The sequence below is a fragment of the Camelus ferus genome, chromosome 11, assembly GCF_009834535.1.
Source record: "Camelus ferus isolate YT-003-E chromosome 11, BCGSAC_Cfer_1.0, whole genome shotgun sequence".
Lineage (NCBI taxonomy): Eukaryota > Metazoa > Chordata > Mammalia > Artiodactyla > Camelidae > Camelus > Camelus ferus.
In genome coordinates this window covers 1,006,396-1,033,462 of record NC_045706.1, presented here as the reverse complement: position 1 = coordinate 1,033,462, position 27,067 = coordinate 1,006,396, and the positions used below count along the sequence as shown (strand labels likewise).

Below are 27,067 nucleotides of genomic sequence, written 5' to 3'. Positions count from 1 at the left end.
GGCCCTTGCGGGCTCAGAGGGGCGGGGCCCGCAAGCGGCGGCGTCCGGGTCGTCAGGACAACCGGCCGCCCGCGGGTCTCCGGTGTCCAGTCAAGCACAGCGAGCCCCGCTAAAGGGGCCAAGGGGGCCGAGCCGGGCCGGGCCGCGCCCGGGGCAAGGTCACTGAAACAGGCTGGGCCCTGGGGGCTTCCCGGGACGGGGTCCCGAGTCGCGTGCGGGACGCACAAGCGCTCGGGAAAGTCTAGAGCTTGTGGTGGGCGGGGGTCCCTAGTCCGCTTGGCGCCTCCACCTCCCACTCCTAACAGCGGCCAGGCTGCGCGCGCCAGGGAGCCCCGCTATCTCTCGGGGAAGTCAGTCCTTTCCATAGTGAACTGGTCGCGTGGCGCCCTGGCCCCTCCGGTCGCGGTGGGGTCGCACAGGACTCGCTGTTACCCTGGCGCCCCAGGGGCACGAGACCGACACTTGAGGAAGGGGATCACCCTCCCTAAGCTTGCTGCGGGCAGCCCAGAACCAGGCGCGCGCCCTGTCGTCACCCAGGAAGGTGCCAGCACAGGGGGGTCGCCAAATGCCCCCCACGCAGCGAGGGCGACACTGGGCCGCTGCAGCGTGGCCGCCGGTGTCTCCTCGGCGCCCTGCGTCTCCTCGGCCCGGCCTGCCCGCTTCCTGCTCGCGCCGCCGGGACTTCCTCCCCGCAGAGCCCGGGTGGCTACCCGGGCGCCAGACCCGGAGGCGGGGAACCCGGGGGTACGGGGAGTGAGGGAGGGCCCGGGCCAGGGCCAGGACCAGGAGGGGAGCAAGGAAGACACCCTGGGGCCGGGAGGGGCAGGCGCCCCAGCTGGGCCCGGGACCGGGAGCGAAGGGTCCCTAGAGCAGGGGCTGGGGCAGGTCTCCCGCCGCCCTCCGGCGCCGGCTCTCCAGTCCTTTCCGCGGGCGCTCGCGGCCCGCGTCGCCGGGGGTGGAGCGCAGCCCTGCCCCATCCTGCCCCATCCTGCCCCATCTCGGCGGGGCTCCGCAGTGCGTCTCCACGCCGAGTGTGGAGGCCGCACGGCCCGGCGCGCGTCTGTGGGCGCGGGTGCCCCGCGCGCCCCTCCCCGCGCCCCCGGCCCGCTCGCGGAGGCCGCCCCGAGCGGAGCTTTGTGACGTCAGGCGGCCGGCGGGCGGCGTCACGCGCGGGGCTGACCCGGCGCGGGGCGGGGGCCGGGCCGGGACGCGGAGCATGGAGCCGCGGGCCGGCTGCCGGCTACCCGTGCGGGTGGAGCAGGTCGTCAACGGTGCGCTGCTGGTCACCGTGAACTGTGGCGAGCGCAGCTTCGCCGGGATCCTGCTGGACTGCACGAAAAAGTGAGCGGGGGCGGGGGCGCGGGCCCCGGGACACCCCTGGAATCGCCTCGGGACCCCCCCCCCAAGCTGGCCCAGCGCCGGGACCGGCTCCAGGGCGGGGCAGCTCGGCGCCAGCGCCCGCTTTCGGTTTCCCCGGCCACGGTTTCGGGGTGCGCGATCGCGGCCGCCACTCGGGGGGCGAAAGTGGTTCTCAAAGTCGTCGCGACTTTTCGGGAGGGGGACTGGGCGGCCGGGCGGGGAGCGGCGGTGGGCGCCAAGCGGGAGCCTGGGCGCTGCGCGTGGAGCCCTAGAGCCCGTGCCCACCGCCGCGCAGCCCCGCTCCCCGAACTCCGCACGTCTGCCATAATTAACGCACTTTTCTTTGTTCAGACGCACTGTTGAATTCGGCTGTCTTCCGAATTGTCATCCGTTGGGAGTTGGGGGGCGGGGAGTGGGTTCAGATGTGCGGCCGCACTTGCCCTGTCAGTTACTCACAAATGGGGGTGCCGTGCCTAATGTAATGGGGCCCCCAGGCTCCCAGGAGCCAGTCAGGGCTGAGGTTTGGGTTGGTGGCAAGCAGTTGTGTCCAGCGGCTGGGTTTGAAAACACTCTTTCGGGTCGAGGAGTCCCTGGCCGAGCAGGAATGAAAAGAGGCAAGTTGCAGAGCAGCGCCCTGAGCCCTGCCGGAACTCAGCTTCTCTGGTGGAGGGGTCCCCGGGCCGGCCTGGGGCAAATCCACCCCGAGAGCACCTGTGCGCCGCTGCAGGGAGTCCTGCAGCGGGAAAGAGTCTCCTGGATACAGTGTCACATGGTAGTGAGCTGTCGCCCAGATAAATGATGAGGCATTAATCAGGCACTAATATTCTGGGCTCTGGCTGGGCCTTATTTCACACCCGGAGCAGTAAGCAGCTCCCTTTGCAAAGGCCCAACTTTTCCCCTCAGTGGAGCCCAGATTCTGTGCTGATGGCACGGACGTGCGAAGAGGACCATCACCTTTTGACAGTCACCCCTCTGGCATTATCTCTTCATTAACTGTGCCAGAGCCATTTACGTACAAGTCATGTGACTTAACATATGGCCTCCCAGGTGACTGTCGCCCTGCTCCGTGCTGGCTACTGCAGAGAGTGCTTGGTGGGACTGAGTGATCCTCGGGGGCTGCCGCATAGCCACCTGGAAGCTGCCCAGCCTGTGCCCTGGGGTGGCTGAGGTCCCCTGTCACTGAGGGCACCACTTCCTCCCTCAGGCAGGGCTGCCGCCCTGGGCCTGTTCCTGCTCCTGCCTCTGTGCTGGGCTGCACTCCAGCTTTGCCTGCTTGGCCCTGCCTGGCTCTTCCTCCCTAGAGAGGGACACTTGCAAGAGAGGGTCCCCACTCCGTTTTTTGGACTCCCTGACTCAGGACAGGGGAGGCTCCGGGGCCGACTTGTGGTTAGGGATGTCTGCAGAGGCTGCAGACTCCCCTCCCTTTCTCTCTGCCTCCAGCCGGGGCTCTGGCTCCTGAGGCCTGTGGATAACCTGGTTTGGCCTTGTGGAGGGAAGCAGGCTCTGCTGGGATCCCAGCAGGGGAACTGGCAGCTGTGGGGCGCGTGGGCGTCAACCCCGCCACGGCCACATTCGGCTGTAACCGGAGCCGCCCACGGAACCAGGAGCTGGGCCACGGTGGGCACAGCTCTGCTCAGCAGCGCCTCTCTCTGACTTGTGTTGCTCCCCCACCCCCATCCCTGCAGAGAATCTGAGGATCAGCCTGGCCCCTCCCAGCTCCTCCAGTTGTCCGAGGCTGGCCCTGAAGCTGCCTCCTCTCCCGCCCCTCCTCGCCTCTCCCCTGCTGGTCACCATCAGCTTCACCGTGATCCCAGTTCTCTACTGTAAATAGTAGGAGCTGCAGTGCTCGAGTTGACAGCTGGCTGGCCGGGCAGGGTTTAGAGGCAGCCTACATCCAGCCTGGGCGTTTCTGGCAGAGAGGATCCGGCCTCCAGCCTCGGGGTCCCGGAGCCCACTGCCTTCCTTGGGGTCAGTTTCTCCTCAGGGCGCCCCCTCCCCTACGTGTCTATGGAGGGTGTGGGCAGTGACAGGCAGGCCAGAGCAGCTGGGAGCTCCGGTCCCACATACCCGCACACCCCCGGGAGCCTACGGGCCCCAGAGCAGTGGGCTGGTGCCAGGTCTGTTCCGGGCAGCAGGCCGCAGCCGCCCTGTGCCCGCGATGCAGCAGCCGGGCGTGTGCCAGTGACTCCTGCATCAGCGCTCCTTGAGTGCCTGCATAGACCTGGGGCCTGGGAGAGCGGACTGGTCCCCGGGGGGCATTCATGCAGGTTCCCGGTTTCTCTCCTGGAGCGGGGCCCAGCAGCCACCCTGCACTGGAGAGGCAGTGCCCCCTCCAGCCCCCACCCCCCATCCCACCGGCTCTCTGGAAGCTCTGTGCTGAGTGCCCATCCTTCCGCAGAGGGAAGAGGAGCTCCTAGAGGCCAGCTCGAGGTCTCAGCAGGTGCATGGAGCTGCTGGGCGGGTGCCCAGGGCCTCCTCCCATCTGAGTGTCCAACCTGCATGAGTGCTGCCTGGCTCCCTCATTCACATACATTCACTGAGCTCCTACTGTGTGTTGTGTGCGGGGAAGTGGCCTAAGTCCTCGGCATTCTTCTGTGGTGAAGGGTCCTCCTGGCGTCTCCGCAAGGCAGTGATTCCTTCTGACATATAAGGGTGCAGAAGGCCCGTGCCTGCCCTAACCCCGGAGCTCCAGCTCTCCAGGCGAGGGGGCGGGGTGGGTGTGGGCGTGGTTCTCTGGGTGATTTAGGGGTGTGCCTCTGGTTGAGGACCTCTGGTGGGATGACCCTGGCTAGGGCCGGGGGCCTGAAGACAGCAAAGGCTCAGAGTGGTGAAGGGCTGGTCTCACGGACAGTGGGCATGAGGGCCAGCTGCCTGTCAGATCTGGCCAACCTGCAGCCTCTGGCCTTGACCTCTAAGCTGGTGTTTCTCAAACTTCCCCAGTGTGAGTCACCCAGGGCGCCATGACCACGCAAGACTCCTGGGTCCTGCTGCTGGAAGGCTGGGTGCTGCTGGCCTTTGTGGCCCCACCCCCACCCCCCGGACTTCTGGAGACTCAGCCAGCCAAGACTCCCAGCCACAGCCTGGCCCTGGGCGGGAGGGCACCCCTGTACCATCCTGGGTGCACCCTTATCCCAGGAGGCTTGGTGCCTGGCAGCCGCTCCTGGGACAATTCACAGGGCCAATGAGGACGGGACCCGCTGGGCTGCCTCCCCTGCCCTCTGGGAACTGGAGGGACTGAGAGCAAGGTGCTTGGTGCACCATCGGGTGGCTGTGGGCAGGTGCCCCACAGAGGGACCTGGCCGGCGTGGCTTGGTTCTAGGTCTGCTCCAGGGGGTGTGGGGTGTGGGCTGGGAGCCCGGCCTTGTGCTCTGGGGCTGCCTTCGGAGGGCTTGGCGGGGAACGCAGGCATCTGGGTTTTCCTGGGATGATGCCGATGGGTTTTAACCCTTTGTTCCAGGACTCTGGGGGCCACGACGCCAGCGCTCCCCGGAGACCCTCGGCTGATACCTGTGGGGCAGGGGCAGGGCCCCTGTGCAGCCCTGGATGAGGGGCCGCTCTGGTGTCCGGGCTGCAGCTCTCCCTGTGTCCTTGAGCACAGGGGCCTCCAGGCCTGCTGAGGTCCTGCGTGCCTGCCCCGCCTCCCTGGGGCTCCGGCCCTGTGGCTGGCTGGTCGCGGGGCTGTGGGAGAGAGAAACTGCTGTGTATTTTCTAAACCAGCACTGGGGCGTACAGCCCGGCTGCAGGGTGTGCCTTGCCATTGGGACTCAGGCCTGTCTTGGGGCTGCAGGCTCCTGCCCACATGGGTGCTTCCATGGGCCCCTGGCCCCTGGGACATTTCTGTTCCAGGAGCCACATCTCGCCTCTTTACAGGACACCAGCGTGATCTCTCCCCCGGGGAGGGTGAGGAAGGTCCAGGGCAGACGTGGACCTGGCTAGGGTCAGAGCTGCCATTGGGCACCAAAGGCGCCCTGGCCAGAGCCTGCAGAGCAGGAAGGCTAAGGGGCAGCTGTGAGCTGGCGGCTGGGCTGTGCTGCTGCTGGCCGTGGGCCCACTCAGGCCCGGCTGCTTGGGGATTTGCTAGGCTGGACACACAATCGAACCCCAGAGATGTTGGTGAGCGGAGGCTTGGCCACCGGTGTCCCACGGACTGCAGGCCAGGCCGCTCCTCTCTGGGCCCCTGGGGCCGAGCCCCCCCAGCAGAGTGGTAGGTGACCCTGGACGCTCTGTCTTCTGTCCCTGTGGGGAAATAACTCTGCTTTTGGGCTTGACCCATGTTCAAGCCTCCTGGCTGAAGCTCCCTGTGAGAACCTGGCATCCCAGGCCCTGCCTTCCCGGCCTCTCCTTAGAGCTCAGGCCGTTTACCCCTCCCCCAGCTCCCCAAGGACGCAATGCAGAGTCAGCCTCAGGGCCCTGGGGTTTTCTGTGAGGAGGTGCTGGCCAGCTGGCTCCCCCTGGGAGTCACCCAGTCCCCGGGGCCCTGCTCCTTTTCCCCACCCTCAGGTAGAGCCCACCTGGGTGGGCCCAGTGCATCCAGACCCTCAGCACAGCAGAGGGCGGGACGGCGGGGGCACCTGGGCCCCTCGCCCTGGGCCTGCAGGTCATCTCTCTGGCTGCAGGGCCACCCCAGCCCTCTGCCTGCCGAGGCCCTGCAGTGTCCCCTGCAAGGCTCTGCTAGGCTGACTGGCCTCCATCCCTGGATGCTGGCCAGTGTGGGCACAGCCTGGCCTCATCTGGACGGGCCACAGGGCCTCAGCAGTGCTACGCCTTGTGCCCAGGGGTCCACGTACTGCCCCACTGGATTGGGTTGCTGAGGTCCTTCCCAGAGAGACTGGCCTGTGCTGCTGTCCCCGTGCCTGGGGCAGCGGCGCCGGGACACAGTCATGGACCCCGCCTGTCACCTGCCTGGCTGGGCTCCCTGGTCTCCCCCCACCTCACTATGCCATCAGAAAAGTGGCAGTGGCGGTGATGGGGGACTCGTGGGGCTATTGACGGGGTGCCTGCTGCGTGACCTACAGCCTGGGAGCCATTGTTTACCTGCCCGGCAGCCATGGGTGGGGCCGGGGCCCTGCAGCCACTCTGGGAAGGAAGTCAGGCTGCCTGCAATGTTGCAGCAGCAGTGCCCCTCCGTGGGGCCACAGCTGCCGTCTGGAAGGACCCCCGCCCAGGCCACAGCCATGGCCCCGTGGGCGGAGGGAGTGTGCACCCCCGGCAGGGACAGGCCTGCTCTCCCGCCCCGGGCACTGCTCACGGCCAGGGCTGCTTCCCAGTTAGACCTACCAGGGCAGGGAGGGGTCGACTGCCAGACCCGGCCTATGTCTGGTGGGCTCAGGCCCGGCCCCCCCAGGGGCCCACAGGTTAGGGCCCTGGCTTAAGTCAGAGCCTGGATCTCCGGCCAAGAGACCCCCTGATGGGTGTATGCAACAAACAGGGGGCAAACACCTCCCTGGCTGGAGCCGAGCTGTGGGGTCTTTGGGGACTGGTGACTTACCCCACCACCCCACCCACCCTGGCTGTGCATGGAGGCCTGCCGGGGAGGGCTCCTAGAGGGAAGATGGGGTTGCGGGGGGCTGCGGAGGCCTGCCCAGGGATCCTGCTCCTGGGGTTCCCGAGGTCCTGGAGCCCCAGCTGGCAGGAGGGGCTCTGCAAAGCACAGGCAGGCTGATCTCAGGGCACAGGCCAGGGCATGGTGGGCGGGAGGGAGCCCGAGAACGGGATATGGGCAGGGTCCTAGGGGGATGACAGTACAGGGGCCTGGGAAGGTGGGGCAGTGGGCGTGCAGATGAAGAGGGAGGATCTCAGAGTGACAGTTCATGGCCTGGTGTGTGGGACGCTCTGGTGTGTGTGTATGTACGATAGTGTGTATGTATATGTGTGTGCGTGCGTGTGCATGCGCACGCACATGCCTGGGTGTGAGTACAAGTTTAGTGTGCAGAATTCTCCGTCTGTTCTGAATGCCCACAGGGGGCTTGCTGAAGGGAAGAACCAGGTGCTGATTTCAGTATGGGGTCCAGGCCTGGGACTCAGGTGAGGTTTGGTGACACACCAGCCTGTCATGACCCTGGGTTGGGGCAGGCAGCTATGGGCAGGGCCTTACCTCCCACACCTGGACTCAGGCGGACTTTTCCTGTAAAGAGCTGGACAATGACTATGTTCGGCCTGGTGGCTGCACAGCACCCGTCCCAGGCTCAGCAGTGCCGCGGGGCGGCCCTTAGCCCGCACGCCTGGCTGGGTGCTGGTCGGACCTGACTTCAGTGTGGCTGCCTTGGCCGGCGGGCCGTGAGGCGTGGGGTTTGTGCGCCTGTCTCTGCCTGGTGCCCGGCCTAGGGCTGGTGCGGCAGCAGCTGATAGTTGAGGGTGTGACCTTGGAGCCCCCTTTCCCACCCCTCTTCCGCTGAAAGTCTCTGCCCATCCTGGTGTGGAGGTCACACGGGCCCACTTCCCAAGCCCGGGCCCAGCGTGCGGCTACCACTTGCAGGGGTGACTGTGGCTGTTGCCATTTGCCAGCTGGGACACGGAGGCCTGTGGCTGCAGGGGCCCTAGTGGGTGCCAGCCCAGTGGGGATGGCTTGATCCTCCCAGGGAAGGGGCCCATGAAGAGTCACACGCCCAGCAGGTGATGGTGAGGGGATGTGGGGGGAGAACCACCATGACGGGCCCAGGCCCGGAGCAGAATCCCACCTCAGAGGGAGCCAGGTCCCCTGCTGCGGCCCGCGGCTGGGCGCTTCCCCCAGGCCGGTTCTGCTGCCCTCCGTTTCTGTACCCCCCCCCCCCCGTCTCAGTCATGGGTCACAGGTTGCAGGTCAGCTGTCTGAATGAGCGGCATCCCTGTGGCCAAGGCCCTGGCTTGCTGGAGCCTCTGGGCGTTGATGAGAACATGACCTCCTCCACCCCCTGCAGCTCTACCTACCGAGACATTCGACTCGGGGGCGGGCTGGGCCTCAAAGAAAAGGAATCACACTTGACAGGAAAAAGGAGAAATTAAAGTTTGATGTGACTTGGGGCTTTTACCAGGGATAGTGAGTTAAACGGAAGTTGGGTGGTGTTCCCCTGGCGGGTGTCCCCTCCCACGTCGGGCTGCCGGGGACTCGACAACCCTGCGGCCGCTCGCCTGTCCCCCCAACATGTGGGCCTCCTGCCTGGCTCTGGATCCCCGCTTCTCACGCCACCTGCACCCGCTCCCCTCCGGCCGCATCCCTGGGCCTGGTCTGGAGGGCCGGGGAGCCCTCCCGCCGTGGGTGCCTAGGGGCACCTGCTGGGGACAGGGCTGTTGCGGGTGGTCGGCCCGTCTTAGCGGCCGAGAGCCCTCCGGGGAACAGCACGTGCCGGGGCCCTCTGGAAACTGAGATGCAGCAAAGCCCACTGCTGGTTCCACTCTGATTAAATACAAAAGGGAGAGAAAGACTGAGGCGTGGCGTTCTACACCTCATCTCGCTCAGCGTGGCTGGAAGTCTGGTTTATGCTTAAAAATGAAAACTGGCAGTTTTTAGCTAAAGCAGTCTTACGAATTAAGTCGCACGTGTGTTGCCGTGGGAAGAGCTGCGGACTCTGGCTTGGTTTCGGTTGTTTGGAACAGCCCCGCCTCCTGCGGCTCCGTGACCAGCTCCGTGACCAGACGCGGCTTCCCAGCAGACACGGCATGTGGTTCTGGGGGCACCGGTGGCCCTGGACAGGCACTGCCCACCGACTTTCAGCCGCAAACCCCAGATCTGAGTGGAGGCCGCTGGCCCTGCACTTCCCGGGGAGACGGTCCCGGCTGGGGAGCCCTGGGGGTGCTGGCCGCGCTCAGCCTCGGTTGTGGGCCTCGTGGGAGGCGGGCCCCCTGCCCTCTCTGGCCCCTTCCCCTGGGTCACGTGGCCTTATTGGTGCCACCTGGCCCCTCTCTGACCTGGGGCTGGGGATCCTGAGGGAAGGGGCTGAGGGTGCCAGGCAGGAGGGGCGGTCCTCGCAGGTCGTGATCGGCAGGGGCGGCCTGGGTGACACCCTTACCTGAGGGCAGTAGAAACAGTTGGGGCCAACTTAGCACTCAGGAGGGAGCAGGTTGTCTCCCGGACCCAGGGCTTTGGTTTGGTGGGCGAGGCTGTCCTCACTGGGCTGTGGCTGTGGCTCTGGGCCTGGCCGTGTGTGGTCCCCACCCCCAGACACATGTCTGGTGCCTGGGACCCCGGTCCTGTGGGCTGTCCTGGGCCCTGGGGCTGGGGGTTCTCCCGGGGGCACACTCCTGGGAGTACTTCCCCCAGGGAGGGGGTAGTGAGCAGACCAGGCCTGTGAGCCGAGACCACTGGCTACAGAGCAGCTGGCCCCCAGTGGGCCGGGTCAGGCCCATCCCAGAACCCCAGCCCCCGTCCCCAGGCTTCCTGGGCCCCCAGGCCAGCGCGGGGCCTCCAGCTTCGAGCCCCTGTTCTCCTTGTCGCCCGGAACTGAGGGTTGGACGCTCAGTGCCAGTGGGAATGGAGAGGTGGCCTTGATGCTAGTTGCGTGACCTCGCCGTGTGGGTGCCCCTGTGGTGGATGCTTGGGGCATCTGCCTCTCTCTGAAGCCTCCAGGTGCTCCACGACAGGACAGACCCCAGGTCCTGCTGGGCCCTCGGGGTGGGGGCTGTATGCGGGGACCCCACTGCTCTGACTCTGCCTTTCTGTCTCCCCACTGCCAGGTCTGGCCTCTTCGGCCTGCCCCCGGCGGCTGCACTGCCCCAGGCCCAGGACCCCCCCGTCAACGGCTGCCACAGCCTGGCCCCCACGGAGAGGGACGTGGAGGCAATGCAGCTGGGGACAGGCCCCCCTCCACCACCCTGTGGGGACCGGCCCCCTGAGACCACCTGCCCTGAGCCGCCCCCGCCCCTCGTGCCACCGCTGCCCGCCGGAAGCCTGCCCCCATTCCCGCCCTACTTCGAAGGCGCCCCCTTCCCTCCTCCGCTCTGGCTGAGAAACACGTACCGCCAGTGGGTGCCACAGCCGCCCCCCCGGGGCATCAAGAGGACGCGAAGGCGCCTGTCCCGCAACCGTGACCCGGGCCACCTGGCCCTGAGCCCCATCCGCCTGCGGCCACGCCAAATCCTCTGTGAGAAGTGCAAGAGCACCCTGAGCCCCCCAGAGGCCAGCACCGGCCCCCCGGCCGCCCCCCGGCCGCGCCGGAGGCTGGGCGGTGGCCCGGGCCCCGACAGGGAGTCCCGCAAGTCCGAGGACCCCGACGGTGGGGGTGATGCCGCGGCTGCTGTGAAGAGAAGCAGGCGGGAGAGGCAGGAGGAGGCCAGGGCCCGGGTCCCGCGAAGCCCCGTCATCAAGATCTCCTACAGCACGCCCCAGGGCACCGGCGAGGTGGTGGAGATCCCCTCCCGTGTGCATGGCTCCCTGGAGCCCTTCTGCCCCCCACAGGCCCCGCATGGCGGCGGCCAGGACCCTGAGGTGCCAAGGGACAGGCCACCCAGTGGGCCCCTCGCCTCCATCCCCAAGCTGAAGCTGACTCGGCCTGTGCCCCCCGGCATGGACCCGCTGCCCCCCAGGATCCGCCTGAAGCCTCGCCGCGTGGGGGCCGGTGAGCAGGAGCCCGTCTACAGGGCCGAGCTGGTGGACGAGCTGAAGGGCCCCGGGCGTGGCCCCCGGGCCGGCTCCGCTGCCCCCCTGGCCACCGGCCCTGCCCACCAGGGGCTGGTGGACTTGTCTTCTGGAAGTTCTGGCGAGGACGACGGCTGCAAGGGGTGCCCCCGGGGCAAGCACGGGCGCCATGGCCTGGCTTTGCTGGCCGCCGGCCCCCCACGAACTGGCTGTGCTGGTGAGTCCGCGTGGAGCGGCGACAGCCTGGACGAGTCCAAATCGTCTGGCTCCGAAGTGGCGTCACCAGACCCGTGTGACCTCTCGTCCGGCGACGGTGTGTCCCTGCCATCCTCGTCCTCGTCCCAGGATGCACGGCCGACGGTCCCGCCCCTCACGGTCAGGCTGCACACGCAGAGCGTCTCCAAGTGTGTGACCGAGGATGGAAGGACCGTGGCTGTAGGGGACGTCGTGTGGGGTAAGGTTCATGGCTTTCCTTGGTGGCCAGCGCGTGTCCTGGACATCAGTCTTAGCCAGAAGGAGGACGGGGAGCCCTCCTGGCAAGAAGCGAAGGTTTCGTGGTTTGGTTCTCCGACTACATCGTTCTTGTCTATTTCAAAACTCTCCCCTTTCTCTGAATTTTTCAAACTGAGATTTAACCGTAAGAAGAAGGGGATGTATCGGAAAGCTATAACAGAGGCTGCCAAGGCCGCGCAGCACGTGGCCCCGGAAATCAGGGAGCTCTTAACCCAGTTTGAAACATAGCTCGGGTCCTGCCCAGGTGAGTGTGTGCACGGAGGGTGGCCTCTGTCCGGCTGCCCCCGCCGTGTCTGCGTCTGGGCTGACCCCCTGCCCTGGGCGTCAGGGAGCCTAGGGGCAGGCGAGTGCCCCTGGCCGTCTGGCTCTGAAGGGGGTCATCTGGAAGGCCATCCTGCTTGCTGGCTGTGTGGCGCTCTGAAGGCAGGCCAGCCGTCGGTCACTTGTCCAGATAGTGGAGCGCATGTGTGTTTTGCGGCCATTTTTCAAAGGGCCGTCAAAGGTCTCCTTACTCTTTCTCTAGCCTTGTGGAGGAAGGGGTGCATTTTAAAGATGGACGTTTTGGTGGGGGGCTGGGAGTGAGCACAGGGAGGGGCTTCCTCTGGTGCTCTCTTCCCAGGCAGGAGCTTGCCCTCCCCCCACACCCGTCCAGGGGTTTGACTTTGCAGGAAGGGGAGGGTCACGGCGCTGCCTGCCCTCAGATGTAGCTCCTACAGCCCAGCCCCGACCTCCTGGTGCCAGAGTGGGCTCCCCTCGTCAGTGACACGTGGCTCCTGGACCTCGGTGCCAGGTGCTCCGGACTCCTGGAGGGGCCCTTGGGTCTGTCCCCGGGCCAGTGCCTCGTCCTCCGTCTCTCCCCCAGGAGACCTTTGTGGGCTCCCCGGCACAGGCCTTAGACGGAGCCTCTGTGGGGTTGGAAGCATCACCGTGTGCAGTTGCCGTGTCACCAGGTGGGTTTGGGGCGTCACCACATGGCATGTCTGGTCACCTTGGTGGGTATCAGGAAGCAGCCGAGGGGCTGAGGCCGCCTGCCGTGAGCCCCCCGGGCCCCAAGACGCAGGGAGATGCGGGGCGTGTTCTCCTCTGACACGGCCCCGGCTCTGGACCTTGGGCAGCAGGGTGTGTGCGGCGGGTGTCTGGCCCTGGCGGCGACTTTTCCCAGGGCTAGCTCCCCCTGCCCCTCCCTGGTTGGTTCTGTGCAGGCCGTGGGCTGGGAGGCGCCAGCTGCCGGGGTGGGGTCCCTTGTGGGTGGGGGCTACCCACAGCCTCTCCTGGCTCCGTGCCCACAGACGCAGAGATGGGGGTGCTGTGCACCGAGGACGAGAGCGGTCGTCCACCCCAGCTGCACCTCTGCCTTCATCTCCCGACCTTCAGGTGACCTTGTCTGGCCTGGCCCGCCTGCCCTCCCACCTGTCCGGTGCCAACTTCCCAGGTGACAAGCCGTCAGGCCCGGGCAGGGCTGGCCTGCGTGTGGCTGGGGAGGGGGTTTGTGGGGTGCCTGGAGCCCCCTCACTCCTGTGCCAGGTGCAGCTGTCCAGAATTGAGGAAGCAGTGATGAGAGGTGTGGTGGCCCCCACCTGTCTGCTCCTCCCAGGCAGTGTCCAGGGGTCCAGGACCACCACCAGGCCCCCACCAGCAGCTCACACTCTGCTGAGTGTCTGGGTGGGGGTCACTGGCGGGGTCACCACCAGGGCTCTTGAGGCCTTGTCCCCTCCCCTTCCTGTGTCACCACCTGAATTGCTCCCAGGTGGTGGGCACAAACTTCTCTCACAGACGAGGCACATCCCTTGTCAGTGTGGACTCTGTACTGGGGCATGGGCTGCCACCGACCTGGTAGAGTTGAGCCAGCGAGGGTCTCAATCAAGGGCACTCCGTGGGGGGGGTGGCCAGCTCACCTGAGCAGGGTGGGGGGACCAGAGGACGTCTGTATGCCTTCCCAAGGCATCTCTGTGCTTGGCCTGGCTAAGGGACACGCCCTGGCTGCGGCCACACCTTGCTGGCCTGGGGACCACCTTGGGGCCCTGCCTCCCTGCGCCCTTTGCTGCTCCCTGCCCAGCCCCTCTGCTTATGGGGCCCAGCCCACCTTTAGCCTGGCCTGGGGGCTGGCGTGAGGGGTGGGCGGCCCTCCTCGCCCTGTTGTGTGGGGCCTGGGGCAGGCAGGCAGGTAACCCGGAGGCTCAGTCAGGGCTGGCTCTGTTTATCAGGAAGCAGAGGAGGAATCTCACCGGACAGGTTTGCCTGCTGCAGGGCCTGGGCCTCGGACAGGCCCCTTCTGGCTCCTGGGACTGAGCCCAGGCCGCCCCCAGCAGCGCGTGGGGCTTGGAGTGCGGGGGCGGGGTCTCCTCGGTGCCAGGACTCGGGGTGGCTCTGCCTGGTGGGCTTTTCGGTTTTGTTTTTGAGGATTAAAGACTGCGCTGAGGTTTGAGACTGTCAGGCCATTGATCCGCTGGCGTCAGGGAGCTGGGGTCGCCCACTCTGGGTGGGGTCGCTGGTCCCCCAAAGCCAGCCATGCTGTTGGGGGCCGCCCCTCCTGTCTGCTCCTTGAAGAGAAAGCTGGGAGCCGCCTTCACTGGGGAAGGTGGGCTTCCCCAGGCGAGCTGAGGGCTGTGGGGCTGGTGTGGGAGGAGGGTCTCGGCAGAGTGTGAGTGGCTGGTGGGGGCCTGGTGGTGGTCCTGGGCCCCTGGGCACTTCCTGGGAGGAGCAGGCAGGTGTGGGGCCACCAGACCCCCAAAGGGAGAGCTGGGGGGCGGACACGGGGCCTGGAGCTTGGGCTGGGAGGCCTACTGGGGAGGGTGGTCCTCCAGGCCCTGCTCACAGGCGGCCCCGGCCTGGCCCGGCTGGCCCTGCAGCCACCTGAGACGGCTGAGGAACTGCCAGGGGGCACCTCAGGATTTGGGGGTGTCTGTGCCCCCCACAGGTTGTGTTGGGAGAGTCCTAGCAGAGCTGTGGGACCAGGCCCCTTCCAGGGATGTGTGCCTAGCACTCTGTCCCCGAGAGACCCCTCGCCCCCTTTGCAGGGCAGTTGGAGGCTCAGCGGAGAGGTGGGTGCCCACGTGGATGTTCTGAGACTCGGGGTGCTGAGAGGGGCCAGTAGGGCCTGGCTGGCTCACCATGGGGGACCTGGGCACCCTCATGGGGAAGGAGCAGACACGGGCACCCACCCCACCCTGGCCCCAGGGGCTGGCGTCTCTGATCCTGTTTCCCCACCTGCCTCGTGGTGCCAGCGGCACCCGCCTCGGGGTGGGTGGTGAGTGGGCTGTTGGCAGCCACCGTCCTGGCTCTGTTTCCTGGAGCCCCTCCCCTGCCTCCCGCCGCGGGTCGGTAGGCCCCCACGGGCGCCGGCTGTCGGGGTCATAGGTGGGCCCTGTGGGTGGGTGGGGGTCGTGCCCCTGGCTGGCGGGGCCAGGTTCCAGAGGCCTGCCGGTCAGGGGTGAGGGCCCTGCAGGAGCCGACTGAGCTGGCCTCGTCCTGCAGGTGGGACAGGGACACCCCAAGAGTGCAGGGCCGGCCCCCCCGCCTAACAGTTGATGGTGACTCCTCCTGGGGGTGACGTGAGCCTCAGGGCCTCTTCCTGTCAGACCTGAGGTCACGTCCTTCTCTCCCCAGTCCGCCCACTGAGGGCTGAATGCTCTGCTGCCTGCGGGACAAAGGGTACACAGAATCACTGAGGCCCTCGCCTGGGGGGTTGGGGAGAGAGGGCTGGGAGAGGGCTGTGACTCACGGCCCCCAGATCTGTGCGTAGTCACGCACAGGAATGTGCTGAGGGGTCAAGGCCTCCTAGCTGAGTGCCTGGTGAGGAAGCTGATTTGGATTGGGGATCCGGAAAGGCTTCCTGGAGGAGGTGACTCGTAGCCGAGATTAGAACGGTGAGCTATCATGAGCTAATCGGGTGGGGTGAGCATCCAGGAAAAGGAGCGCTGTGGGCCAGGGCCTGTGGCAGAAAGAGGGTCGGCATCTTCTGAGGGGCCAGGGGCGGAGCCCAGTGTGGGCCTGCTGGGCTGAGGCCTGACTCTGGCCTGACCCAGACAGTAGGTGTGCACTGGAGACGGGTGGATGGTCCTGAGGAGGAAAGACCCTGGGCTGCGGGACAGCAGTGTGATGGGGCCTGGAGGCCGGAGGAATTCACAGAGGACGGAGCTTAAACCCAGACAAGGAGTCAGTCGAGGGCGAGGAGTGAAGACGGAGCAGTGGGCCAGAGGCCAGTGGGGGTGGGCGGGGGTGCTGAGAGCTCTGGGACTTGGGGACCACCATCCCCTTGCCGTGGCAGGGGTGCTCCAGGTGCTGGCGTCTGAGGTCTGGGTCTCAGCTGAGAGGCGTCTCAGGGTCCAGCCTCACTGGAGAGGTGGGCTGAGCTGTGGGTTTGTGGGACCGTCTAGGAGGACGATGCCATGTGGGGGTGGGGGGAAGTGCGGGAGGGGGCCCCTTGGAATGGCTGTTCGAGTAGGGAGGCTCAGAGCAGTGGAGAGGCACATGGAGGTGGCCAGAGGCCTGAGGCCCAGCGGGAGCCCAGGAAGGAGGGCTGGGCGGAGGGTGGGCAGCGCTGGCGGGTCCTGTGGAGAGGCGGGCGGACCAAGGACCCCAGGGGAGGTGGTGCGCACACACGGATGGGGCAGGGGGATCACCCAGCCTGCAGGCACCACACCAGAGAGGGCAGGAGGTGACAGAGCCATTACGGGATGGATGGTCATCGGGAGCTCACCCAGAGCACGCCCTGCAGGTGCAGGGACAGGGGTCCTGGGAGCCCCGACAGCTCCTTCTGTGCCACCTCTGGAACCTGGGGTGCCTCCCAGCAGGGAGAGGCCAGAATGCTGCCCGGTGTCCCAGCCTCTCAGCCCCGGGGATCCACAGGCTCTCTGTGAGCGGGAAGGGCCCAGGGCTGAGGTCCAGCCTCCCGTGGAAGCAAGGCGGCCCCAGCCCCTTCCCTCCCCGCCCCAGTGGCCCGGCTGCTGGCAGGCAGGAGACTTTCAGGGCTCACACAGCAGAGCCACCCTCGCCGTGGGCAGCTCCGAGCTCCAGGCTTTCTGCTTCACTGAGTGAGGGGCAACCTTGGGCTGAGCCTCCCGTGGCCACTGGCACAGATGACCTCACACTAGGCAGCTGGAAGCAACGGAAATGTATTCTCACGGCTCCTGAGACCAAAGCCCCAGATCAGAGTGCCAGCAGGGCTGTGCACCCCGGAGGCTCCAGGCGAGGGTCCTTCCTCCCTCTTCCAGCTCCCGGGGGCTTTGGCGTTCCTGGGCTTGGGGCTGCGTCCCCCACCTCTGCCCCTGCTGTCCCGTGGCCACCTCTCCAGTGTTGACTCTCTTCTGCCTCCCTCTGACAGCATTTGTGGGCCACCTGCTTAATCCTGCATAATCTGCACATCCCAAAGCTCTTAACTGAATCGCACCTGCCACACCTTTCCCACAGAAGGTATTTTCCTGGTCCCAAGGTCGGGCCATTTGCCCCCTGCCGCCTCCGTTCCCTCAGCAACTCCATTCGGGCGCCGTGCCCGCCTCAGGCCCCCAGCGCCTCCTGGAGAGAGGGCCACGTGGGCTCAGGGAGGGGCGCTGGTGGTGAAGTGGGCTGGAGCCTGACCCCTGTCCCAGGAGGGCGCGTGCACAGGCTGGGGTCCCGGTGGCGCCAGGACCACGTCCGACTTTCAGCTTCACGGTGTGACTGCTCCTGGGGGGTGAAGGCATCAACCCGGAGACCAGCCCGGAAACCGAGCAGCGTTGCCCGGACGGCGCTGTGCCTGGCGGCAGGCCCGCGCCCAGGCGGCTGTGTACGTGGGGCTTGCTGGCCACGGAGGTGGAGGCAGCCGGATCCGGGCTCCAGGCTCTGACTTTCCTGGTGTGTTTCTTCCCTTTAGAACAGGATCCTTGAGCTGATGCCCCAAACCAGCTTTGTCTCTTTCAACTCTAAATAAAAACGTGCTTCTGCTTCTAAAGACGGGCTTTTCAGCTGGCTTCCCACTTTGCTCTCAGGGAATTCAGGTCCTCTGGGAAGGTGCTAATTATTTTGTTCCAGAGGAAACTAAGGCCTGTAATTCCGAGCCTGCTGCGGGGGCTCAGGCCCTACCTCTCGCTCCCGGGGCTGTCCCTGCGGCCGCCCCAGGTGGGTGTGGGCGGCGAGGTGGCAGCAGGACACAGCACAGGGACACAGGGCTGGGCGTCCCCAGTGGCTCTCCTGGGGTCCATGCCAGGGTGCAGGACTTCTCCCGGCCTGGGGGAGGGCTGCGGGCGTCCGTGCCTGTCCGTGCCTTCGCAGCCAAGTGCAGCCCCTCCTGCTGGCGAGACGCCTTAAAGTCAGGGAAGAGCCTGCTTAGACAGAGAGCCCCCCAAGCCCTCCGCCAGCTCCGAATCCCCATCCCTGACCCCATCCTGCTTCTGCGCCCTCGGACAGGGCATCCGCCCAGGGTCAGGGTCCCAGGGCGCACGGGAGGGCCCCCAGCTCTGCAGTCCTGTGTTCTCGGACGTGGGGGGGACCCCTCCACAGAGACAGTGGTCCCTCAGCTGCCCTTGGGGGGCCCTTCTCTCCCAGCGACCTACACTGCTCCTTAGAAATCCTGCATCAACTCTGGCCGCTTGTAGATGTGGCCTTACAGGAAGGAGGGACAGGTGTCCGAGTGGGTTCCCAACACCCGGAGTGACCAGGGCGTGCCTCGTTAAGCATAGCTGACACCATTCATCTGTGCGAATGTCCTTTGTGATGCTCAGATTGCCCCTCCTTTGGCCGGCAGGCTCACGGTGCCTCAGTGCTCAGGCCGCGCAAGTCCCTGGCCGCCGCCTTCCTTTCCGCCAGGACTGGGGTTCCGGCTGCCGTGGGCACTTCTGCCCAGGCCCGGGGCCGGCCATTTCCCAGGCGTGCTGGGCCCCACAAGGGGGCCGCCTGCTACTCTTGGGCTCACTGTTTGCAGGTCGGCTCTTCTCACTCTGGAATTTCCGTTTTAAGAGAAAAGAGCTCAGGGCTTCACACTGATTTTTCTGATTCAAATTTTCTTACCTCAACTTTCATGTTTGCGTTTTATTCTCTGATGCTGAAAATCTGGGTTCTTAGTGACGTTAACACAATTACTAACTTCACATGTAAGAGCTGATAAATATCAGGCATTTTATATACAGCATGTACCACATGCGTCATCATTTCAGGTAGTGAGGCCGCCGGCGCGCCGTGGGCAGTTGGTGGGGAGACCCCTGCTCTCCGTGCAGCCTTTCCAGCCTGGGCCCGCCCTTGCGGTCCACAGCCAGCGCCTCTCTCGGCGCTGCCGCGACCTCACGCACCACTGGGGTCATTGATTTCATTTCCTTTCCAATCTAGAGATTCCTTTACATTGTGATTTGTGTTGTGTGATTCTGCGCACGTTTCTGAGGGTCCCAGGTCGATTGTGTGCGGCGTCCGGCTCCTCCACGCCGACCTCCCGGCACAGGCTGCCTTCCCACTGTGTTTGCAACACAGGCAGACACACGAGCGCCCGCCCCCAGGTTCAGGGCCAGCTCTCGCCCGGCCCGGCCTTGGCTCTGTGTGCCAGAGGGGCAGTGCCCACCCGCTTTGTGCCCGCCAGCCGCGCCACCTCGGGGTGGTCTCCCGGAGCACCCTGTGCACGGGCGCGTCCGCGTGTTCTCCATCCCGGCTCCTTCACAACCCGCTCCTTTGTTCTCTGTTGCTCTGTTTGGGGTCCTCTTTGAGGAAGTAAGTCCCTGTGCACTCAGACCCACGTGCTGCCCGGCCTGCGGTAACGCAGGTGGAGGCCTGGCCTACGGGGGCCCGGGCCAGGTCAGGGTGCTGGGCGCCGCCCCTCCCCGGCAGGAGCACACACCCTGCCTGGTTTGGGTTCATGGTGCTCCACACACCGGGCCACGTTGCCAGGAGGGGACTGTGGCGCAGGGTTTCCTCCCAGGCCAGGCTGTCCCCTGTGCAGCCAGCAGCCCCTGGCCTTGGAGAAGCCGAGCTGGATGCCTGGCACCTGTCCACCCGCTTCCCAGCTGTGGAGGACAGGACCTGTGAGGACAGTCAGGCCCCGGGCAAGTTGGCATCTGCCCTGTAGTGTCTCTGGGTTAAGAGTCCTGAGCTGGATGGAGGCTTCCACCCCTGGGTCTACACAGCAGATCTGGTTGGAGTGGGTAGTGCCATCTGGAAGACGGCGCTGCCTCGGCCTCTGGACCAGGAGGTTGGGCACGTGTCAACCCTCCACGTGTCCTGGGAAACCACACCAACAGCCTTCCAAGGCTCCATCCTGGAGGAGCTGGCATTCCTGGGACTTGTCCCCTCCCCTGTGACTGGGCCGGAGTCTCACCAGACCTGGTGCAGTCTGGGTGTGGCTCAAGGCACCACAGGACCAAGCAGGTGACTGGGGAGGCGGGTGCTTGGGGGCCCCGGCAGTCGCCTGGCTGGGTCGAGGCTGTGCTCTGGCTTGCCCCGAGAGCCATGCTGGAGCTGCAGAGCCAGGTGGCTGGGCCCTGCGTGCTGGCTCGTGGACGGCCGTGTGCCTGCAGGGCTCTGGGGCTGGACATGGAGTCCCCACCCAGGCCACGGGTGGCCTATGCATGGCGGGGCTGTTGGTGGACGCCCGTGGAAGGCTGGGTCGTAGGGGGGTCTCCTTGGCTGCCTGGGGGCCTCGCGCCAGCTCTCTGCCTGAGGATGTGACATCAGTGATGCCAGGCCACGGCCACCTTCCTCTGCTTCCTTTTTTGTGACGCTTGATGGTTCTCACTGCCAACTGTGGCCACTTCATCTATGCTCGTGAACCGCACTGACGTCACCAGTTTCGGGGGGGCTGTGGTTGGGGGAAACAGGCCTCGTGGGTCTGGTCTTGTGCTGAGAGCAGCAGGCCTCCCTGTCTCGCGGGGCCCAGGCACTGGAGGCACCACCGTCCTTCCTGCCCGGAGGCGCCTATGGCCCAGCCCCGTTGTGGGGGAGGGGCCCCCCCAATGCCCCGTCTCCTCGACCAGCCCCCACCTCCCCCTGCTCGTCAACCGGCCCCCACCCTCCCCCATGAGAAAGTGAGCCCAGGGTGCCTGGTCAAGTCCGACTCTGTCAGGCATGGCCTGGGGGTCGCTTCCCAAGCCCACAGCACCTTCGTGGGGAGATCCAGCTCTGATTTTGCGGACGAGCTGCATCAGCGTGGCACCCGTGCCAGAGGCCCCTCCTGTGGTCCCTGGAAGCTTCCCGTTACGCTGCGGCAGGGGCAGTGGGGACCGCAGCCAGCGGGGAGTCTCATTCAGTGCAGGTGTGTTTGCTTCCAGTTCTAGGAGGCCTGTGGCTCCAGCATCATGGCTCCGTCCCCAGACCTCTGTGTTCCACGGCAGCTATGGGGCCACATGGCCCTGTCCCTTCCAGTCAGGGCTGGGGGTGGCCCTGGCCACTGGGGTGCCAGCGACTTGGGCCGGGCAGGGCGACCTTGGCTGACCCTTACTGCAGGGCTCCTGGTGGTGGTCTCGGGGCCCAACAGGGGACACTGCTGGAGAGGGACGCAGCTCCCCTGAGATCAGCCTGGGTCAGCGAATGGCAGACAGGGAGGAGAGCCATCAGCGCACTGCAGGGGGAGGGTGGTGTGGCCTGGCGGGGTCTTGGGCGTTGGGCATGGGAGGCAGGGCCCTGCCGGGGGACTCTCAGAGGTCTGTCCCCTCTAGAGGACCAGGGGAATTGAGGGAGGTCGGGGCCTGTGTTGGGTGGAGGCTGGATGTGGTGTCCACCTCCGGGGACATGACGGGGCGGTGGGGCCCCCGGCCAGGACTGGGCTGAACAGCACCGGGTGACTCCCTGGGAGGGACATGGCTGAGGAGGGGCGGGGAGCCTTGCTGGGCAGTGGAGTTGGTCCCCGGCCAGGGGGGTGTCTTCCTGCCCGGGAACCCCCGGGAAAGACGTGCTCTTCTCTAGACGACTGCCAGCCACATCTCTGTGGTGATCTTGTGTCCTTTCTGTCGTTTCTAATTGGGGCTTGGGGGGGCAGCAGGGCTGGGGCGCTCTGTGGGGCTGCCCAGGTGGTTGTGATGAGGGACTGGGACCACGGCCTGAGGGAGGGTCCCCTGGAACATCCCATAATTAAAGAGGGGCGGGGGTGGGAGGAGAGAAGTGAGGCGGGCAGAGGTCCCATCTCATCCTCGGGGACTTTTCCCTGAGCTGCTCCGTTAAGAGGAAAGTACAGGGAAGTTCTGCATTTGTCTCCAGGTTTGTGAGAACACCTGCTGTCCCCATGGAGGCCTAGGCTGGCCGGAGGGCAGGCAGGGCGGACAGACGTGTCCCCTGTGGGCGGGAGAGGCCTGTGCGGGTGTTTTCTTAACGAGGACTGAGGCCCACGGGCGAGGCACATTTCCAAAGGAGGGTCTTGGACAGCTCACTCATCCGCACACCCTGTGTGCCTGCAGCAATACATGGTTGGCTGTGATTCGAGCCCCTTCAGACCCCGAGACAATTGATTCGAGGAGGTGTTTGAGTCTCCGGGTGCGGCTGAGCCCAGCCCACGCTGGCGGCTCTGCTGGTGGTCTCCGCAGACCCCCTCGGCCCTCCTCCCCGGGCCGCGCACGGGCTCCTGGTGGTTGCGGAGGTTTGAGAGGGACCCCCAGCAGGGCCGAGACCCCTGCCCGGCGTGGCGGTGTGGGCGCCCCTGGGTGTCGGTCACCTGGCTGGGGTCTGTGTTCTCGCAGCTGCCTCCCCCTCAGGGAGAAGGAACGGGCAGATGTGTGGACAGGCTGCAAGCCTGGCGACCGCAGCTCATCTTGCTGTTCAGGGTCTGTGGCGCTGGACCGAGGAGGTGGAGCCTTGTGATTTGGAGACATGGCCACATGGCTCTGGTGTGGGACTCCCATGGGTGCCCCTGGCAGTCTGGGCCGGGCGGGTACCCCGCCGGGCTCCGTGGGGGGATATGTGGGTGCTGCAGGGGTGGAGACCCCAGGGCTTCCCGAGGAAGATGCTCCTCCCCTGTGGGACCCTGTGTTCTCTCGGCCTCTCACCTGCACCGCCTCCTCCGAGCTCCCTGACCCTGAGTCTTGGGGAGTCATGGTCCTGTGCCCGACTCTGGGCACCCAAAGGAGGACACATGCGCACCCCCCCCACGTGTGTGCGTGCACTCGGCCCCGGCCCCCACGGCTGCGGTCACCGCTGCCTTCCCGCGGTCCGCGCCCTCCACCACCCGTCCCTCTCCTGTGGCCTCTGGCTGGGGGACTTGGGGGTGGGAGGGTCCAGCAGCCAGCACAGGCATCGAGGCTGTGGCCTGGTGTCTGGCCTGTTCTGAGGCATCTGCTGGGAGGGACACTTAGGGTCTGGAAGGGCCCGTCCCCAGGGCTGGCATTTGGGGGTGACATTTGGCGGCTCAAACAATCAGTTTGGGAGGAGGCAGTAGGGAATTCCAGAGCAAGGTCCAGGGTTATGTTTATGGTTTTGATCTTTCTTTGCCAAGGGCCCAGGGAAATCTGCTGCTGGCAGACACGGCAGAGCCCCTCCCAGGGCCGAGCGTGTGCCCGGCCCACGCAGTGGCCAGATGGGCTGTGGGCCACCCCATCCTGGGCACTGACCAGCAAGACAGACTCGGGCAGCTGTCTGTGCTAGACCCCGAGTTGGGGGTCTGATCCTCAAGTCAGGGTTCTGGGCCCCAATTTGGAGTTCTGGGTCCCAAGTCAGGGATCTGGGTCCTGGGTGAAGGTTCTGGGCCCCAGGTCAGGGTGTGGCTTTGTGGACGTCACACCCAGGTGTGCCCTGAGCCTGGAAGCCGGCCCCCTCGGTGGACGGGTCTCCTTAGCAGGACCTTGGTGCTACACTCAGGACTCGGAGGTTTTTCCCATGTTGGCTCGAGAGTCCTGCCCTGGCCATGTACCTGGCATCCCTCTGGAGGCAGCTTCGGAGCCCCCAGCCCTCTCCATCCAATGCCAGGAGGCTTCACTGGACGGGCCTGGGGGCCAGGACCAAGACCAGGGCAGTGGGGAGGCACGGGGGGCTGGAGCGGGGTCCCTCCTGCACACCCCGGGTCAGGCTCCTGTTCGTGGCCGGCAGCTTTCCCCGCAGCCTTGGGGCGACAGCAGAGGACACAGGTGGAGCCCGACAGTGGGCTGTGGCCGGACAAGTGTCCGGTGCTCCTTTCCTGCTCATTGGACCCCCGGCCACTCTGGAGGAGGAGCACGGTTGCAGGTCCCCTTTCACACCTCCCAGCCAGGCGTGCGGCCGGCAGGGTCATTGCCCTCTGACCGCGAAAGTTGCCGTGCAGAGCTGGGAGCAATGATGGTGGCAGGAGGTGACAGAGGCCTGGACAGCAGCAGAGGTTTGGGTTTCTCAGTGCAGAAACCTCCCGGATTTTATATTTTAAACAAAAGTGGAAGAAGGCTTTGATTCCTGTCCCACATCACAGTAAGATGTCCTGAGCGCGACTTCTTTCCACTGGATTTTTATTTGCAGCGACGTGTCCCGTGCTGGGGCTTTGCAGGTCCACGCGTGAGGCGACGTGTGTATGAAGGCGTTTGTCTGTTTCCTGCACTTATCCTGCGGTTTCTTGTTTCATGATTTCTCAGTGTAAACGTTCTTTATAGACTTTTTCCTGTGGAAAATGAAGATTTTGCCACCTCATAATCCCCTGTGCCCCTGCCGCACGTGCCCCCAGGTGTAATTTTTGGCTAAATCAAGATTCAGCGTTGATATTTAAAATTGCAGCTTGTCCATGCAAATAACTATGAATATACTTTATCTGTGTTCAACTCTGTTCTCTGCAGACTCGAATTTGCCTCATTTGGGGTAGTTTTTATATTATCACCGATCTGTCCCCAGGCTTCTGAGAGGAATCGGAACCTCTCAGTGCCTTCAGACACATTAGAGGTTTGTTTCAGTTGCGGTCACTCTGTGAACGAGCTCCCCAAAGCACAGTGGCTACAAACCCCGCTGGGTGGGCATTCTTGTGATTCTGTGCCCCTGGGCAGCAGTGTCCACGGGCTGAGCGTCCTGAGAGGCTCACCTGGGTGGCCAGCCCCCCCCCACATGTGCACACACCCTCAGACACACACACATGCACAGACTCACACAGACACACATACAGACATACACACACCCCCCGGGGCCCCTCCGTGGGGCTGGCTGGGCTCCCTCCCAGCATGGTGGTCTCAGGCCATCCGGGGTTTTGTCACGGTGGCTCACGGCTTCCGAGTGGATGCTGCCACTGTCCCCTGGTCTGGGCCAGGGACCCGCCTGCATCACTTCCACCTCCTGAGATGGAGCACGTCACAGAGGGCCACCCCTTCCAGGATCTGTGGCTGGCAGCCCTCTGTGGGCGCCCCCTGTTCTTGGGGCCACTCTGCCCAGCAGGACTTTAAGCCCCTGGACACCTGGCCTCTCCCTTCTGCCTTCCGGGCTCCCTCCTCCAAGAGCCTTCCACGACCAGCAGAGAGGAGGGTGCGGGGTTCCGGTGGAGAACGCTCCCCCTGGCTGGGTGGACTTGGGTAGCCTCCCCTCCCTGGAAGCCCCTGCCTCCTTTAGGGAGGGGCTGGCCCTGAGACGCTGGGCTGAGGCGTCCACTGTCCCTGCGGCCAGCTCTCCCCGCTCAGGGACAGCCGTCGGAGACTTGGTAGTCTCATGGGAAGTAGGGACATCTCAGGAAGCAGGGCTGAAGCCACGGCTCCCCACCAACCTGGGGAAGGATCTGTCCCCCTGACCCTCAGAGGTTCTCCTAAACCAGGAGGGCGCCTCTGGTGAGTGGGGGCTCCCTGCTGGGGGCATGTGTCTCTCGGGTGTCGATCACACTCTGACGGCCCCGCATTTGGTTCTTCTGAGCCTTGAGCCTGGGGCCCGTGCACGGCCATTAGCTCCCCAAGGCCCCGTTGTTAGTGGCTGGGAGGGCTCAGAACTTCCGGCCTCCCTCCGGCTTCTATGTGCCCGGCCCTGGGGCTGCAGGGCCAGCCTTCCCTGGGCAGGTCAGGGCCCTGGGTAGGTGGGGTATGGGCACGGGGTAGCAGATGCAGGGGTCAGGGGAGACCGAGGGAGGTGGAACTCCCAAGATGGCGAGAGCTGGCAGGAGTTTGAAGAGTTGGGGGTCTCTGGACCTGAGGGAGAGGGCGCAGGTGGGGGCTCTGGCCTGATGCTGGGACCCGAGGGGCCTGCCGCCCTGCACTCGACCCTGAGGTAACCTCTGCCCCTTTCTGCTTCCCCCAGGTCACCGACGATGAGGGCACGGCTCTTCTTCTGCAGCTTCTGAGTTGGGGGGCGCCCTCCGCACCCCCGTGCTGTCCAAGGACCCTGCGCACCTCCTGGCCGGCTGCGAGCAGGAACGCAGGCCGTGGGGTCAGCCTGCTCCTGGCCTCCCGGGGAGGAGCAGGCTGTCTGGCCACGAGGACAGACCCCGCAGCACAGAGGCTCCTCTCCGCCGAATGTATTTATTCCTGAGACTCAGACTTTAGCTTTATCTGGTTGGTGAAGGACCAGGGGCCCAGCAGTGAGGGTGGCCCGCCGGGTCGGGGTGCTGTCTGGGAGCGCTCCCCTCCCTGCGGACTTCAGGGTCCTTCCTCCCAAGCCCCCGGGCGGGCGCGGTCTGTGCTCCTGAGAACCAGGACCCGCCTGCGCCGCCCCCTCCTCGGCCGCCCAGAGCGCGGCCCTGGCGGGCGCCCGGCGCTGGCCTCGGCCTCCGGGCCCAGACGCCGTGGGCGCTGCCTGTCCTGTGCGGAGGTGACGAGGGCTGTCACTTTGAAATCAGACTTCAGCGTTAAGAGGACAGACCCTTGCCTGTTGTTTGTAAGAGTGCGTCTGCTACCCTTTTTGTCACTTTAAAGACCAAAAAGAAGAAAGAAAGAAAAAGAAAAGGAGCCTGCTTTTTCTGTGTTTAAACGTGAGCCCAGAGGCGGGCGCTGACGCTGCCCCACCCGGCTCGGCGCCCTGAGGGCCCGACGACGGCCTGGGCGGCGGGGGGCCCTGAGCAGCGGGCTGCTTCGGCCTCCTTCCCGGCGAGGCGGCGCTGTTCTCGGCACTCCTCCCGGGAGGACACTGGGCCCAGCCCCGTCCCGCCTCCCTCACGACTTTGCCGTGCAGGGCAGCCGCTCAGGGGCCCGGAGAGTTCTCTTCTTGTTTCTCCCTGTGACCCCTCGGGACCCCAGGCCCCTGGTCTGCTCATTTGGAGCCGAGGGGCATCCTAGACCGTTCAGCGGGGCCTTGGCCTGTCCCGGCTTTGCTAGGATGTTCCTGCTGTGAGAGCTTTGCCACCCTGGCTGGGAATGCTCCCGGCCAGGCCGGTGGGGCCTCCCCAGGACAGAAGGGGCTGGGGCCCTCCCTCGCGGTGCCTGTGGTTCCGGGCCTGACCCTCCGGTGGTGTGGGCAGTGGGAGGACGTGGTTTTCAGACATTTGTAGCGGCAGAGACTTTTTCTCAGACAAAACCTTTGGGGTTCTCACTGCGGACCTGCAAGTCACCACAGCGCCCAGCCTCACAGCCGGGGCGACGGGAGGCGCGTCCCAGCTGGTGGCCCCTGAGCCGGGCCTGCGGGGTTTAAAGGGCAGTGTGGCCCCCCTGCTACGCCAGGGGCTGGTTGGGGCCTTCTTTTTTCTGGAAGGTTTTTTTTTCCCCTCTGGTTATAAAACAACCCCTGTTGGTGGTAGAAAATTAGTAACGTAAAGCTGAAAAGAAAAGAGAAACGTCCTGGCCCCGACCCCGGGGACTCCTCGGTCCTTAGCCCGTGCGTGCCCTGCCTTCCTGGCCTCAGGCC

General features: G+C 65.5%; 1 protein-coding gene across 4 annotated transcripts; it reads left to right on the top strand.

The window, feature by feature from the left end:
- Window positions 1-782: 782 nt before the first annotated feature.
- Window positions 783-26,172, top strand: PWWP2B (PWWP domain containing 2B). Of its 4 annotated transcripts, XR_004323704.1 has the most exons (5): window positions 783-1,341; window positions 10,009-11,666; window positions 12,285-12,372; window positions 12,712-12,854; window positions 25,529-26,172. XR_004323704.1 is itself a non-coding variant. In XM_032490613.1 (3 exons), exons 1-2 carry the CDS (start codon window positions 1,217-1,219, stop codon window positions 11,648-11,650), a joined length of 1,767 nt encoding a protein of 588 aa, XP_032346504.1. In that variant the 5' UTR covers window positions 784-1,216; the 3' UTR covers window positions 11,651-11,666; window positions 25,529-26,172. The 4 variants fall into 4 exon arrangements, 2 of the variants coding, with proteins under 2 accessions (XP_032346504.1, XP_032346505.1); XR_004323703.1 differs by having other exon boundaries at window positions 12,285-12,854; XM_032490613.1 differs by lacking the exons at window positions 12,285-12,372; window positions 12,712-12,854 and having other exon boundaries at window positions 784-1,341.
- Window positions 26,173-27,067: the final 895 nt, after the last annotated feature.

Excerpts from the sequence above, each read along its gene's own strand:
- PWWP2B (XM_032490613.1), top strand. The coding sequence starts at position 1,217 with ATGGAGCCGCGGGCCGGCTGCCGGCTACCCGTGCGGGTGGAGCAGGTC. Across the intron at positions 1,342-10,008 it reads CTGCTGGACTGCACGAAAAA|GTCTGGCCTCTTCGGCCTGC; the intron begins GTGAGCGGGGGC and ends CCCCACTGCCAG.